The sequence below is a fragment of the Lagenorhynchus albirostris genome, chromosome 14 (genome assembly GCF_949774975.1).
Source record: "Lagenorhynchus albirostris chromosome 14, mLagAlb1.1, whole genome shotgun sequence".
Lineage (NCBI taxonomy): Eukaryota > Metazoa > Chordata > Mammalia > Artiodactyla > Delphinidae > Lagenorhynchus > Lagenorhynchus albirostris.
The window spans coordinates 53,737,274-53,754,684 of NC_083108.1; the positions used below are offsets into that span (position 1 = coordinate 53,737,274).

Sequence of the window (17,411 nt, forward strand, 5' to 3'; positions counted from 1 at the left end):
GGGTCTAAATATTTTTTTTCCCCCTCTCAGGAAATGCATCTTTCCAATTCTTCCTTCTTTCACCCTGAGCTGGCAAAAAAGCTTTCGTAATCAATTTCCTATTTTAAAATTTCAGTGGAAATTTTAGTTTCCTTTAGGAACTTAAAAAATTTTCCTGATTAAAATGTTAACAAGCAACATTATTTATGAAATAGGAACACACAAAATAATGTTGGATTCCTTCCGCTATAAATATAGCACAAACGTTATCAGAGATGTTAACTCGGCTTCGCTTATGCGACCACACGAGGGCACCACCACCACTTATGTTCCTGTGACCTCATCCTCAACTCCGCAGGCCAGCGAACCCTCTACCTTGGTGGACTCCGGGAACCCTCCCCACGTCCACTCCATGTGGGACTCGGATCTGAGCAGGCTCCCGGCGGGTTTCACCTCCAGCTCTGAGTCGCTCTTAGGACACACCGCCGGGGTATAGGGGCTGCAAACACAGGACAAAGAAATGTGATGACTCTTAACAAGTCAGGAACCTCATTCTTGCCAAGCTCAAGAGATGAAAAGAAATACAAGTTTGAATATATCAATTTCACCCGCAGATATAAAGGCTACCTTTCCACGTGAGCTCTTTAATAATAATAAAAACAATGCCAACTAGCATTTATTGTGGACTTCCCGGGTCCTCAATAATATGTATTATCCCACTTGATTCTCACAAGAAATCAGTGAGAAAGGTAATTTATAGCAGAGAAAATGCATGGCAAGATGGGTTAACATAATACAGAGAGAAACTGGATTTGAACACAAAGTGTGACTGCACGTTTCTTCGCAGTATTAACCACAGTTACAGTTAGTAGTTGACACGAGAAAGAATTGTAGAGGGTCAAATGCTATGCTGATGATACAGGTCTACACTGGCCAACTCTGAGAATAAGTCAGATCAAGTTTAGGAACAAAATAATTATTGAGCGGAAAGGTCTATATTTGTGTTAAAAGCACACATTCAGTTCCTCTTCTGTGTGAGAGACGTGGAAATATCATCAAGTCGAATAACAGAAAAGCTATCAGTATATCCTTCCTTTAAGAAATGGAGAAATTTCAAGAACACTTACGCGTCTAAGGGGGACCAGTCCCCATCAGATAAGGGGTAGTGGTCTCCAGAATGGAAAAGCAGAGGCTCCTTGTACTCGTCCTCCTTTAAGGAAGCATTTGAAGATCCTCTGTGAAGGGGGGGGTGGGGTGGGGAGAGAGACAAAACAATGACATCTATGTCAGCTTTAAAATATCCCCCAATTCTCACTGACACACTGTTCTAAGTTATACAAATGAAGAAAGTCAAATGATTAATAACTAACTCTCTTAAAAGGAAAATATGAAGGAGAAGAGGGTTCACTGTTGCTACACACCGGACACCACTGCAATCACCATTTAAACATGGGATAAACAGGAGGAACAGAAAAGAAGGTGGGATTAAAAACTCCTTTTTACATCTGTTAGGGGTATTTGATTCAGAGCCTACCAGAAGAAAACTAAGGCTTTACATATATTGCGTCCAATTCTTACAAATCTGAAGTAGTAAAGTCTTATTTTAGGTATTAGGTAATCAAGGATCTACGGGAGTTTAGTAATTTGCCCAAAGTAAAAAAGCTCCCAAGCAGTTGGATTCCCAACAACAAGCCCTTGCTCTTTTCCACTACACTCTCCTGCACATTACAGAAAATGTAAGCAAGCAAACAACTGAAGACAAGAGCTATGGCTCAAAACTACCCGAAAGACTCTTAAAAACCCAGAACTTATTTTCTTCTTGGTTGGGCCCAAGCATTACTTGAGAACTTTCTCTTAGAATCTACGTGATGTAGGGATGCGAGGAAGATGACACCAAAGCATGATAAATGCTTTCAAAATTCATTCACAGACCTTGGATCTGTAGGAGACTTAACTAATGCTAGTAAGGTTTTAATTAATTTACCCTTTGTTTTTCTTGAATTTGCAAAATTAATGTAACTACCTTGCCATATAACCTTGAAAACACCCCTCAGAAGCACTGTGGGCCCCAGTTTTTCATCTTTAAGTTGGAAATTTTTCTCTTGTCCCGTCTATTTGATAAGAATCGATGTGAGATTTATGTGGTGTGTCGTGGTGAAAGCCCTGAAAAGTATACAGAAAAGTAGGAAAAAAAACTCTGAAAAGTGTAAAACACTATATAAAGCAAATTTAAGAGCTTCTTACAGAAAATTCAATGTTCTACCAGGACAGATATAAGATGTGAAATGATGAGACGGTCTATCGCTTAATCTGCTAGACTAAAAATAGGGATAGAAACCATTTTATTAATTTGTATTATCTCTTTTCTCTCTTTACACCTTAATTTAACATGCTCTGATTTACCACTAACTCTGACACGTAACTATTTTTCCAAGTAGCTGCATTTCCTAATTTAAGGTCTACCTAACCCTAATCTTCTTTCTCTCAGAAGGCTCTCTCAGATTAAGCTCTGGCATACCACCTCATTCAAGGGGAAAGATACATATACTTGAAAAAGGCTGAAATCCAGGTAAAAATACTCCGTATCTTAAAAGAGGAAATTCAAATGGTATAGAAGCAAAAAGGGAAAACTGGATGCTACGAACAGTCCTTCTTTGCCAAATCTGAAAGGATAGTACAGCTTGGCCCACTACTATTCATACCTTTGAAAGTGGTTTGAAAAGAGCAACGTAAGTGCCGTAGAAAATTTTTTATTACACATATTTTGTTTTGGGAACGTATTTCACCACAGTATATAAGGTAAGCCAAGAAGAATACAGCAAAGCAAACTGGATTTAATAAAAGATTGAAAAAAAGAGAGAGAGAGAGAGACCAGGCACCATTTAAGAATTTACAAGCCCAGGAAGGCAGGACATGGTCTTCTCTGGGCGGATCCGGACAAAAATAGAGCCCATTAGCTTAGACCCATCAGAGTGATAGAAAAGGTTGCTGATGCTGAGGTTGCTTTCCGTCCTGTGACTCACTGAAAACCTGCCAAGCACGTTCAAAACGGCACACGTGGCTGAGGACAGGCAGCCAGCGAGGCCAAGCACGACGGGGTCACTTTAAGTATGTGACACGAGGATGTAATAAGGGAGAGTATAGATTAGAACGTGGAGAAATAGTATGAACACTGACTCTATTTACGTTGAAACACAGGACAAATAGCTGCATTAACGGTGAACAGCAGAGGATCCGCGGCCGAGCACATGGTCTAAGGCTGGGTCAGGGTGGTTGGCGGAGGTTCAGCCGAAGTTCGTGAGAAGTGTGTCTAGAGCACTTCAGCCTTCACAGACGCCCCAGCACCGCGACTCCAAGCTCAGCTTCATTTTGTAAAACGATTATTTTTCTCATTCAAAAGCCAGAAATTACATGATGTATACAACTACCAAATTCACTGAACTGCACACTTAGATCCATGAATATTACTGTATGTAAGTTATACCTCAGTTTTTAAAGAACGGGGACAAAAACCAAGACAAAGTCAAAATCCGGAGCCTGAATTATTTACGTGGGATAAATCAGAAGGACTAGATAAGTTTTAGTCTACATAGCTGGCAGCAAGTACGTAAGAGATAAAGCGGGCTGCTAACTACCACGACCAAAGTTCACCACCGTCAACCCAGCGCTGACCCTCACCCTCAGTGTCCGATCAATCGATCTCACTGTGACCAATGATCCAAGTTTGCTTTAGGATACAGGACGCTTCCCACAAAAGATACCTCACGACAGGGCAGAAGAGAGCTGGGCAACGTGTCTCCTGGATCAGAACGATGGGGAGGGGAACACGCGGTCCCAGGCCCCTGCCACTCGGCCGCCAGATCTAACTCTCTAAGTGTGTCTGCTCTGGTGGATTAGAAGTAGAGATTCCTTTCTGACGGCATAGTTGTAACCCTCCATTGCGGTTACTGCATTTCCAGCGGCTGAGTGTTTTATATGTTTGCACTCAAGACTGTGATATAGCATCATCCCACGTGAAAACTCTCCTCCTTCCCAGAGGCTACAAGTGCCCAGGTGCACTGTTTTTAATACATATACACTTGTACATCCATCCATCCGTCCTCTGGAATGACGGACAAGGCTTCCACGCTATACTCAAGCCAGAAGCCCACCTTCAGGAGGGGAGACCCATCAGGCACAGCTCCCACAAAGCCCTGTGCGGGTTAGACCTCTCCAGCTCCCACAAAGGGGTTTCCTCTGGCTACACAACACCAACCTGCTTCCAAGAGTAATTTCATCTTTCTGCTGCCTCCTTCAAGGAGCCTAAATTAACCTTAATTCTATTATCAATGACATTCTTGAAAAGTAAAGAGTTTAAATAGAATGTTATTTATCAAGTTTAGGTAACTTCTCTGAAAACAAAGTTTAGGTAACTTCTCTGAAAACAAAATTTCTTTCCTACCCAGTAGGGGCTGAGGAGGGGAAGGTATTTAAAAGCTACAAATTCCCCAAATCCCCATAATCTGTGGATCTCGTAACTGCAAAAGCAGTTGATTTCCTAATCTTTCTCTCTCAGATTCTTTAATGTGCTCTTTAACATGCTGTTAATACTTTTGACCCTGAATATCTTCCTCCAAATTTCCGATTTTAGAATCTGGATGCTGAGCGGGAAGGGGTCTGGCAAGCCATGCAGTTCAGTCCTCGGATTTCACAGACTAAGAAACGAAGGCCAGAGTGACCACAATCGGACGTGTAACGGCCCCGTCCTCTCCCTTATCAGCTCAGCGTGAATTTCAGGCCGACACCTGCACAACCGTTACATTTTGTCTTGCATTTGTCGCTGCGGACCAGACCAGCACTCCTACAGATTGGGTTGATAGAGCCTTTCGTACAATCTGGAAAAGGAAGGCATGCACTAATACTTCTGCAGTGCATTCACTTACAAAATTCCTTTAGAACAATGACTTGTGCACTTGGCACGTGACTCTGCATGTTTTAGAAACGTTTCACCTTCCTAAATTGAAGCTGCGGGTTGTTTAGGAGTTCTAAACGTTGCTCTATTATATATAACAAAGGACACGTGTCAACAGCCCTTTATAGAGGCAAAACGTTACTTCAGCGTCTTTTCTGGTAGATCCTGGAAGTTTTAGTTAGCAAAAATATTTTCAGGAATTAAGGTGCCTAAGGGAGTATTACAGTGCTGTCCCAAATAAAATTTCCAGGTGCGTGTATTTCAAGTTTTTCTCAAAAGAACATGTTTCCTGCCTACCTACACATTATAAATAAGCCAAAACTTTTAAAGGAACTGTTTACATTCTCCTTGTAGTTCACCGTTTTGTTCTGTTTTCTTTTGGGGGGGGTAGTGCCGCACAGCATGTGGGGTCTCAGTTCCCCGACCAGGGACCCAACCCTGCCCCCTGCAGTGGACGCGCGGAGTCCTAACCACTGGACCACCAGGGGAGTCCCTACACTCTTCTTAATAGCACTGAAATCAGGGAATGGAAGATCTGAAAGGGTCTCTTAGTTTGTATTCCTAGGGAAGCAAAGGAGAAAGAACCCTTAAAAAATTGAAAGCAGGAAGAAAAGGATGGGAAGAGTGCCTTTTTAAGAAATTGTGGGACTTCCCTGGTGGCGCAGTGGTTAAGAATCTGCCTGCCAATGCAGGGGACACGGGTTCGAGCCCTGGTCCGTGAGGATCCCACATGCCGCGGAGCAACTAAGCCCACGCGCCACAGCTGCTGAACCTGTGCTCTAGAGCCTGCGAGCCACAACTACTGAAGCCCGCGCGTCTACAGCCCGTGCTCTGCAACGAGAAGCCACCACAATGAGAAGCTTGCGCACCACAACGAAGAGTAGCCCCTGCTCGCCACCAACTGGAGAAAGCCGGAGCGCGGCAACAAAGACCCAATGAGGCCATAAATGAATGAATAAGAAAAAAACATATATTAAAAAAAAAGAAACTGTGGAACTTTTCTTTATTAGCTTAAAATTCTTTTGGGAATCAGTGATATAAAAGTAGAGTTCAGAACTTTTAAAATTAAGCTCTTCCCACCTAGTGTTTTGATTCGGAAAAAAAAAAAGGCACACAAATTTGTTATTGCAGACTGAAGTTTTGTATGTACAAATGGTTTACGCTGCTCTGCAGAGTCTAAAGTACTGTCCCACTACGGCCTCCTGTTGTCTGGTTCTAACAAGAATTCTGCCTTCGATCAGAACAGAAACCCAGGTCTCATACGTTCATTGCAGGGGGAGTGAATCACCATGTGACAGCTGATGAGTAGGAAACAATTTCACGTATGAAAGATTATTATTAAATGTAGGAGTCTGTTCTGGGATTTACAATCCAGATTTTAAAATTTTAGAAAACAAGTTAACAGTTTTGCCAAAAAGGGATTATTCTACTACCTTATTCACTAACAGCATAATTATAACAACAACATATTAGTAAGTTTTTTTCTTGACTTGACTATTTAAAATAAAAGCTTGGTAAATAAAACACTAGACGTCAAGGTAGAGTGTATGCTTGGTGTACATTTGGTTACCTCCCCTCTTCTCCATGATGAAGAGAACCTGAACAGCAAGGGGGGCACGATCTCTCCTTCCAGCAGCCGAGGTGAGAGCATACAGCGACAGCGTCGACCTCATAAGGCCACCCTCCCTGCACCCCAATTCAATCAGGGTGTGGACATTCAGGATCACTTGTCCAGCAGCCACCAAGGGAAAGAACCACCCTGCTGCCATACCCATGGTCCGTCCAGCGCCGGGGCTGCCACCCAGCGCAACGGGGGAAGAGAGTCTCATGAAAGTTGAGTACTGAATGAGAAAGTACATAGTTTACCCCAAACTGTTACGTTTTAAACCCCAGACAGCACTGACTTGAAAACTGTCATCTATTTTGAGTTCTTCTACTGAGCTGGTAAATAACAGTGATCAAGATTTCTCACTTCAAAACAAAAACAAAACCCTCCTTCCCCCTCAGCTTACTAGGATGTTGATGATAAACTCAAAACCGCCACCTTGAACTCAGGGACAGACAGACAGAGCACCAACAGCAGGGTAGGGAAACACCCCCGGCGTCCCATCTGCCCGCCAGGCACTAGGTTCAGATCTTCTATGTGACGTATGATTTCCTTGGCTTTTGGAAACTTACTGGGTAAAATGAGACACAATGCCAGTCGGCTTCAAGCGATATTTTAGTGCCACAGCAAGGTGTCTGACAGCACATTTTGTACAGTTGCAGAAAGGAAAAAAGAAAATGCCTCTCCCACTTATTCCGCGATAAACTGCCAACAGGGGAAAAACAAGTCCAAACCTCAGACTGCAGGCCCAGGGGAGAAGCACCAGCACCGGCTGCAGCCGAGCTCCGCCCACAGCACACGCGCAAGGAGACCCCCCCCCACCCCCAGCCTACCTTGCCGACTGGGCCGCCTCGTCATCGTCCGAGCTCAGCCCCACACCCACGGCGTCTTCTGCAGCAGGGGAAGCGGCCTGCTCGTCCTTCTTACTGTCCTGTTTGCATTTCTTCCTCCTTCGTTTTTTCTTTTTCACAGAACTGGGGGTGAAAACTGTCTCTGTTTCCAGAACGTGGGAGACGTCTGAACTCTGTGATGGTCTTTCACTTCCACCTGGTTTCACCAAAGGGGGGTCAATATCTGTAAAGAACTGATCTTCAGTTGGGATGGGTGAGGTGGCGAGGTAAGCAGGAAGCTCTTCCTTCAAGAGAATACGGAGAAAGAAAAGTTGTCAGTGACACAGTACAGTGCGTCAAAACCACCACCATTTTTGGTGGATCTAAATTTCACAGCGGCAGAAAGAATACCTACCTAGTTCCCAAAGGTAAGAATGTGTCACACTGAGCTCAGGCACTGCCCACCCTACCTAGATAGGTCTCCACCCCCCTGCAGGGCTTAGCGTCAGCTCATGCGGGTCCACGTCGCTGAGCGCAGTGGAGGAATCGACGTGCCGAGTCAGCACGGAGCACGCGGAAACTCAGCCAATGCACGTGCTGCAGGGGTGGATGAGCTCGATGTCCATCGGCGCGAGCACGGTTCAGGGAACGGCGTTGTGGTACACCCACACTAGGGACTACCGTGCAGCTAGTTAAAGGACAAAGTTCCACCCAGAGCTCTGACTTGGCAGGGGTGCTGATGACATACAGTTAAGTTAAATGACGACAGTGAGAGAAACAGAAGGTCAGTAACTGGAAGTCAGGTGGGTTCGGGTAATGTTTATCCCCCTTTAAACTGGGAGCCCCTAGAGAGAGGGACTTTTCTTCATACTCTGTAGCAGAGAGCAGTAATTCCAGGGTTGTTGAATGAATTCAATTTTTTAATTTGTAAAGAAAAGCACATTATACTAAAGAAAATCTGGTCAACTTGGTCATACATGGAATAGGAAAAAAAAAGGCTGGAAAGCTGACACTCTCCAGGTTGACCTTGCTAAGCACAGTTTTAAACGGAATCATGAGAACTGATGTGAGAAGCAGGCAACAGACCCTCAGGAACCTAGTCCTCTCACTGACTGCATCTGCTGATTTATTCGGAGCCTAACCAGTGTGACAGGTTACATCAAAAGTGTTTTACTCTTACGATAACTCGCTTACTGTTTCATTCTGCCTTTTGCCTGTCTCTGATGAGGAAAATTTTTCTCTAGGCCAAGTAAATGCCAATAACGTAATATAAAAGCAAGTAATTAAGATACTAGGAAGAATATTGGTCTGGTAGGTTCCCCTTCATAAACACTGTTTCTTTGCTGTTTACAGAACAGTACTAACGCAGCTGGCTTCCAGGCTAAAGTAAAAACTGGTAAACGATCTCATTCTGCTATTGTTTACCTTTTCTTTGTGAATTTATGACATCAAACTGGCAGTTCATCTTCAAAACCAAAAAAGTAGCTCCGTGCCCTTAACAACTTGAAGCTTATTGTTTTTGCTGAGATTTTATTCTTTATGATGAAAGATTAACAATGCCTTCTAAGAAGTTGCTTTTTTTTTTTTTTTTTTTTTACTTTTAAAAGAAATTTGTTTTATTTATTTAGTTTTGGCTGCGTTGGGTCTTTGTCGCTGCACCTGGGCTTTCTCTAGTTGCGGTGCGCGGGCTTCCTCAATGCGGCAGCTTCTCTTGTTGAGGAGCACGGTCTCTAGGCACGCGGGCTTCAGTAGTTGCGGCACGCAGGCTCAGTAGTTGTGGCACGCAGGCTCAGTAGTTGTGGCTCGTGGGCTCTAGAGCGCAGGCTCGGTAGTTGTGGCGCATGGGCTTAGTTGCTCCGCGGCACGTGGGACCTTCCCGGACCAGGGATCGAACCCGTGTCCCCTGCACTGGCAGGCGGATTCTCAACCACTGCGCCCCCAGGGAAGTCCCCTTGTAAGAAGTTTTATAAAGATCCACTTTAAATCAATCAAGAACAGCTCAGGAACATTCACATCAGTGGATACGTGAGGGGAGTGGGGCAAATCGTGCTCTCTTGCTGAAAGAGGCCAAACGTGCAATAATCGTTCATAAAGGGCAGAGGCCAATTAATTTAAATCTCTTGAGACTTTAATAAACGAATGCACCTGACTCTTCAAGGTTTGGGATGTAATGTCCCCAACGAAAACGTCAAAACACGTTTCCCAAATTTAAAGGTCACACGTGTACACACACAGACACAGCCTGAAGAGATACGCCGTGATTATTCAGGTGTAACTGAGTGTATTCAGGCCAAGGTGTAAACTGTACAGGCACCACTTAATAAAGTCACTGGAAGCTCACAAGAGGGGTAAGTGCCAAGGCCTTCAGCACACCCTGCAGCCTGGAACTCCTGCGGGGAAACTTCCTGCCCCTCCAGCTCCTTTCTGACAGCCGAGTCCTTCAACCTAAAACTAAAGTTTGTCTAACCAGCAACAATCATCCACACAACTCACCATGAAAACTAAACGTTCTGCTCTGGGATGTGCACTGTGGGCCTGACACAACGTGTGAAGTGGATGTGACCCACCAGGACTTACATATTCCTCTTCGGTCTCCTCCACAAAGAAAGCCTCCCCGTTGTCACCCAATTTCATATGAAGATCCACTGCATCGCCATTGATTTCTATGTCGATCTACGAGGAGAAACAAAGTGTGACTTGGCGTTAAGAGTCTGTCATTCAGGCTCAACCAAGCCTAGATTCCGGGCTCTCAGGCCAAACGTAGTACTGAGGCTCCCAGGGTGACGGCCCCAGAGAGACCCCACCTCCTGCCCCACGTCCCACCTTTACACCACCAGACTGAAAGTAAACGTCCCATCACCTACTTTCATGACAAATTTTTAAAATATATTTAATTTCTCAAATGTCATAAAATGGGGAAATGTCATCGTCAACACACACTTGAGCCCCTCTGGAGGTTACAGCACAGCCAGGCCTCACCGTGCGAGGCTCAGATCAGCAGAAATCTCAGTTACCACAGTATGCTGACTGCGTAACTGCAGGAGAGGCACACGTTTCACCACCAGCTCTTCCATCCATGGGTCACCACAGCTGTCCTGCGGTGTCCGCAGGGGGTTGGCTCCAGGACCCTCCTCAGATACTCAAATCCACTCATGCCCAAGTCCCTTACATATAAAAGGGTGTAGCATTTGCATATAACCTCCACACATCCTCCTGTGTACTTTAGATCACCTCTAGATTACTTATAATACCTAATACAACATAAATGTTATGTAAATACTTGCCAGCATGCAGCAAATTCAAGTTTTGCTTTGGGAATTTCCTGGAAAAATTTTTTTCCACATATTTTTGATCCGAGGTGGGGTGAATCCTTGGATGCAGAACCCATGGATACAGAAGAGCGACTGCACGTACATAAGAGATGCCCATCACGATCAGTAACTCATCACGTCACTTTTGCAAAGTCTGTCGGTGACCAGTCCCAGCACAGCTGTTACTCAGCTCAGGCACAGGCGGCAAAGCCTGTGGTTGTGTTGCCTCCTGGTCTCCCAGTGATAAAGCCAGTTGACATTTTATAAAATGGATAATTGAAAGAGGCAACTGGCCAAGATCAGAGAGCAGTAAACAAACAAACAGTACTAGTGCTGGAAGTAAAATCAAACTGAACATCAGCAGTTACAGAAGAAAGAGCCGACCTTGCGAACAGGAGACTCAGGATGAGCTGCCAGAGGAACCTGGAGGTGAGTTTATACCAGAAAGGAGGAACACGGCTGAGACAAAAGGATGAAGACCCACAGGAAGGGACACAGGCAGAAACCTGCAGGTCGAAGCAACTCCCAGAGATACTTCATGACATGGGAATTTCAAAGGATGAAAAGCTAGAAGCTGATGTAGACTTAGAAAGGAGTAGGACAATTTACCAAGACAAAGAAAAGATGCTCGTTCCATAGCGTGTTACATCAAGAAGGTAAGCCCTGTTCAAACTACTCCTGACGAGTTTTTTACAAAGAAATTTAGTTCTCATTGTTTCTAATGTTTTAAATTGCAGTGCACCAAACACTGTTTTACTATTTTTCATTTTCTTATATATTTATAACTGACAGTAGGAGTTTTAAAAAGTTTTGACCAAAGCTTACAGAGGTCGTGGAAGAATCCTAATTTCCCTCATCGACTAAGCTTCCTTTTGCAGGGTTTCAGCTTGCCCATTTTTATGGTCTGTACTACTATGCAAAGTGAGGAATGTTTTTATACACACACACACACACACACACACACACACATATACATATATATATACACATACACATATATATATCAGGTACTACCATATCACTTAAAAATAATGTAACTGCTTATCTGTAAGCTGTGAATAAATACTCAAATATTTTACAAAAATAAATACCAACTTTCAAAACTCTTACGGATAACTTGTAAACTCTGGTTTTAGACTGTTCAGGGGATACAAAGATGAACACACAAAGGCATAATATAGACAGAAGTAGAACAGTCCATAACCTCAGTGTCCTTAGCTCTGCATGGCCCTCGTGGTGCGAACAACTGTAGAGTCTGCTGGGTGTGTCCCAAGGAAGACCAACGACCGCTTCTGACCAGAGACTGAGCCCTGGTTCACGTCCAGTCATGGAAGGCAGCTCCATCTTCCCAGGAGCCACGGAATGATAGGATAAGTAACATCATATTAAAAAATATTAGTTGACATATGCTGTCAATGCTTGTTTCGAAAATTCTACGTATGAATAACATAACCACACTGAAGGGAAGAAGAAGAAAACTAAGTAACTTTGAAAAACGGTATGTTGACTACAGAATCCTAAGTCCGAAGACAAAAAGAACTATAAACAAATATTATACTGTAGTTAATTTTTTTTAATCACAGACATGGGTCAGCAATTCTGAAACTACTTTATGTGTATTCTAGTACTGAACAAATACATAAATATACTGTAGATAATGAGAAGCATGTTTCTCACGGTCAGAGAAAGAAGCTACAAATATGGAGATGAGGAAGAACCCTGTGGCGATCGGCTGGAGAGGGAGGAATCACTGTGAACTCCCGATTTTCACAGACGGACGCAGATGCAGGTGTGGGCACGTGCATGTATATACATACATGGACTTTCTAGCTCTGGGGGCTGAGAGGGCCTACAAGCAATTATACCTCAGGCTAATGAGCACACCCAGTGACCACGTCTTTGTTTCCAGGTACTGTTCTCCAGTAACAGGAACCAAGGCTCCTTGGAGAAATAAAAATAGTTCTGGGGCCGAGGCAGGGAAAGTAGAGTCTCCTGGAATACCTTATGGTGCCAGAGAGTAAGGAAGCGCTCAAAAAATGATGGGAGCGTTTCGAAAGGACTCAACTAGAAGGGGCATCCAACAGCCAAATCTGGGACAATCTTAGCAACTACAGAAATAATGACTATAACCCACAGGGCAAAATTAATATCCATGAGTCCATACTGATCTAATTAGATAACTGAATAATTAACTAAATAAGAGAAGAAAAGCTCTTTGACAAAGTACAGTTTCAATTAATAATTGGAGCAGGAAGAATGGAAATAGAAAGTCACCATTCGGGAAACACCACAGCAACAGCCGCTGCAAAGTCCACCGTGTAAAAGCTAAAATTCATGGTGGAAGCACGACAAGAAACAGGGTAGGCGCACAGTCTCAAAGCTTCTTCCCACAGGTAAACTCACAGCCAAGAAACCTCGCAGACACCATTCAGCAAGTGATCAGAGTTAACATCACCAGTAAGGAGACAGCAGCAGGGCGGGGCTCCTCAGCGGAGGCACCAGGAAGGGCACACCCCCGCGCGGCGTTATTCTCACCAAAAGGAGAAAACACCGGACAAATTCACACTGAGGGACAATCTACACTGTAACTGCGCTGTACTCTTCAGAAGTCAAGGTCATATGTCAGAGAAGACAGGGTGAGAGCAACACGGGATCCCGAAACAGAAGACAGTAGTGGAAAAACTGGTGAAATCGTAATAAGGTCTCTTGCTAATGGTTTATACTGATGTTAATTTCCTGGTTCTGATACAATATTGTAACTATGGTTTTGTGAAACGTGAACATTAGGGGAAGAGGTTGGGTGAAGGATTATGGAAACTTTTAAAACTGCATTTGCAATTTGTCTGTACATCTAAAATTAACATAAGCTAAAAAAATGTGAAAATCATAAAAAACAAAGACTGAGGAACTGTCACGGAGTGGAGGAGACTAAGAAGACAGGACAACGAAACACTCCGTATCTTGATGGTGGTGATGGTTTCATGGGTGCACACACATGTTTAAACTTACCAAATATATCCTTTGAATATGTGCAGTTTATTGTGTGTTAATTATAAAATAAAGCTGTAAAAAAAAAAGGATAACACTATAAAAGGAAATCAGAAAAACAGGCAACTAAGAATTGAATACAAAATAAGTTTAAAATCCTATACTAAAAAATCCCTATGTAATTTCAGAAATGTTAATAAAATGATTATTTTACAAAAAACTCATTTTTCTTCTACTTTTTAAAAGAAAGGGCTGCATGAGGCAGTTTCCATAGGACAAACACTAACCCTAACTCATATCCCAGCCAGCCTTCTTAGTGCTTTCTATTACTGGGAACATTTACTGCTAAAAAAGTTGCGTATGGCATGAACTCCTAACTCTTCTAAAACAAAGTACTGCCAGAAATTCCCAGGCTGAAGAAAAACACGCTTTCAGATAAGCGTTTAAGCTTTTTCTTCATAATAAACTAGTTGAAGTCACATAGCATCTCGCGTCATCTAAGGTTTCTAAAGCAGCTGTAATAATAGCAGCTTCTTCCACAATCATAGGAAGAATGTTTCTAACTGAAAAAGTTATGTGGGAACAGAAAAAGTAATGAAAAAAATTTTTTTTCTGGACTATAGGCAAGAAGATAGGGAAAAACTAAATTCACTCTGTAATGCCAGATTTCAAGTTTCTCAGGATGACTTAATGACATTTTTTCAACTAGAAGTTACACATATAAAATAAATAGCCATGTTCGTTGACTTGCTGTTATATAAAATTTTAGAGTTAAACAGTACAAATGAAATATTTAAAGTTATTTTATCTTTAATAAAAAAATAAAAGATTCAAACTAATATCATCCTTCAAAATTTTCACCTCTGCAGGTTACCCATTTATCTAATGTAGCTGGGAAAACGGAATGACGCTTCTTTAGGATGCAAATTCAAAGTCTGTTTTAAAACTATTTTAGAAAAGTTAACCCTTTGGTTTATATTTATAGCCCGTATTTTTAGGGATCAAATACGACATTTCTTAATACGACTACTTTAGTCTCTTGATTTGACTCTAAATGGAGTTTGGTTCTCTCCAAAAATTAAACCTAATATCAAATTGTGCCAATACGGAGCATACTTAAAGGAATGTGTACGCCGTGAGTTCTTTAGGTCACAAAGGAAAAACACTAAAAATATTCTGAGATGGCACCAAGCTGGAATAAATGCTTCCCGAGGTGACGGCTGTAAAGAGGACACTCATGTTCATGTTACTACTTCTGGTAAACTGGTTTCTAAAACACTCATTTCCATATAGTCATACTTCCTACACTGTGCCTTAATCTTGCTCAACATATGTGACAGATGTTGAAACAGAACTGATTTTGAGAAATGCTGGCTGCAGCAGACACTCGTCTTGGCAGGCCATCCTTTGGGTAAGAATGTCCCTGGTCTCCTTTGAGGATCTAGTCTCCTCTATTCCAGGCCATCTATTTCCGGTGCAGCTGCAGAGAGTGGCAGTGGGGCTGCTGCCCAAGCCAGGCCAGTCAGTATATTCCACCCCCGCCTACAGTGACTAGTTCCCGAGACACGCGACCCCAGGCTGACAGGGCGGCTAACACTGGTCCTTCTGTAGGCAGGAGACGCTGTCTTCCCTCTGGGAAGTCAGTGGAAGTCAGCCTGAAGATACTGGCAGCCATCTTGCATGAGACAGACAGACACAAAAGGAAGCAGAGCTGAGAGGTGAGGGGAGACAGTCCTGTCAACACCTTCAGGGGCTCTAAGTAAAGCCCTGACTCGTTCAAATACCCGCGCACTTTACTTCCACAAGCCAATTTAATTCCTTTTTTGCCTAAGCTAGTGTGAGGTGGATTTCTGTCATCCGCAATGGAAACTGTCCTAATACACTGGGTTATTTAACTTTGATAAGTAATTAAATCATCAGTTGTGTTAAATCAACAAAATTAATATCTAAAAATATCAAGTGCAGGTTTACCTTCTGAAATTCAACTCCTGAGTTATGAAATATACAGGGAGTATTGTGTCCTATCAAACAAGAACATAGCAATGGCAGTGGGAAAATTATTATATTGCATCTTTCTAACCAGAGGTTTTAAGGCGGTTATGATTTCAAGTCCACTTCCTAGGTGTCCCCATATTTGAAAACTGGGTTCTTAATTTAAAGTCAATGGACAGCTTTCCCTAATCCAGAATGACCTAAAATAACACCAACAGTTCATCCAAACTGCCAGAGTGTCTCAGGGCAGACATGGTTTTGGTTTTACTGTCACAGGAATGCTACGCTTTGGTTCAAATAGCCAAATTTCCTCCCAAATATATCCTCTGGGTCTCTGGGCTACCAAGGGAAAGAACTTTTCTCTTTTCCTGGGTCTCACTGGATAGACTTCTACTAAAAGTTAAGGGTTTGACAAGATATTGAGCACAATGATTTGCGTAGCCTCATACAGAAACTGTCTACTTTCTTAATTAGAAGCATACAGCATGCAGAAAGAGAGCTCTTATCTGCCCAGTCGCATTTACAGATGCACAAATGCTTATATACATCAGCCTGTGGGTTCCAGTTTGAAGGCCAGAAGACTTATCCAATCTGCTGATCAAAAACCCAGATCATAGATGGGAAAGGGGCGGCGGGGTGGGGAAGGCTTGTAAGCCATTTTACAAATAGATCCTGGCACAATTAATGGGACGTTTCAGTGCATAAACAGTTTGTTGCTGATGCTTCCAAAGCAGATACGGTCTAAAGTACTACAGGTTAGTGTTACCAGAAGAAAGAAAAAATTCTGGAGAAGCTAAACTGTGGCTGAACACTGTTTTGCAATGGAAAGTTTCCAACTCACTCAGTACATCACCACTGCTTTTGGTTTCCGAAGTGACTCTGAACAGAGGCCAGACCACACAAGCCCTGCCACCCTGAAACATGGCTCTCCAGTCACTTTCAAAATAACATAAGTTCAATTAAAATAGAGGGAAATGTCTATTTTAAAGAATAAGATCAGGGACTTCCCTGGTGGCCTGGTGGTTAAGAATCCGCCTGCCAATGCAGGGGACACAGGTTCGAGCGCTGGTCTGGGAAGATCCCACATGCCGTGGAGCAACTAAGCCCGTGCGCCACAACTACTGAGTCTGCGCTCTAGAGCCTGCGCGCCACAACTACTGAAACCTGCGCGCCACAACTACTGAAGCCTGCGCACCTAGAGTCTGTGCTCTGCAGTAAGAGAAGCCATCGCAATGAGAAGCCTGCACACTGCAACGCAAAATAGCCCCCGCTCGCTGCAACTAGAGAAAGCGCGCGCACAGCACCGAAGGCCCAACGCAGCCAAAAAAAAAAAGAATAGGATCAGCTATGTTATTAGCTGAAATCTGAAAACAGATGTTTTCAACTTAGGACAATGGTCCTCTAACACATACTTCTGTGCTACAAAACGGTGTGGATTCTTTCACTGCGCTTGAAAATCCTGACAACATCTCCTTATGCTGCTTAAGTAGATACTGTGGGACAGGAGTAGAAAGAAAAATACTACTATGTACCCACGAAGTTTACTGTTAGCTCAGCTTTTTCTAACATGATTGATATCAGATCAGGTATACTAACAGACTTTCCAAGTGCTCCATAACCTGAAGGAAAGAGGATGTAAAAACAAAAAAAAACAAAAAAAAAACCCCAAAACAAATACCTTCTTTCTGAAAGAATCTTCCCTGAAATAAATAAAAGCCTGTGGATTTTCATTTCAGTCAGATTTGGGAAAAAGT

The 17,411-nt window shown here is 43.0% G+C and overlaps 1 protein-coding gene across 1 annotated transcript in view; it reads right to left on the reverse strand.

The window, feature by feature from the left end:
* LPIN2 (lipin 2) overlaps positions 1-17,411 on the reverse strand; it is a 35,777-nt gene that overhangs the window by 17,655 nt on the left and 711 nt on the right. The window contains exons 2-5 of the mRNA XM_060170510.1: positions 9,944-10,039; positions 7,370-7,671; positions 1,107-1,214; positions 355-478 (exon numbers count right to left, since the gene is read on the reverse strand). Coding sequence (XP_060026493.1) covers positions 355-478; positions 1,107-1,214; positions 7,370-7,671; positions 9,944-10,039 — 630 coding nt within the window. The remainder of the gene's footprint in view (positions 1-354; positions 479-1,106; positions 1,215-7,369; positions 7,672-9,943; positions 10,040-17,411) is intronic.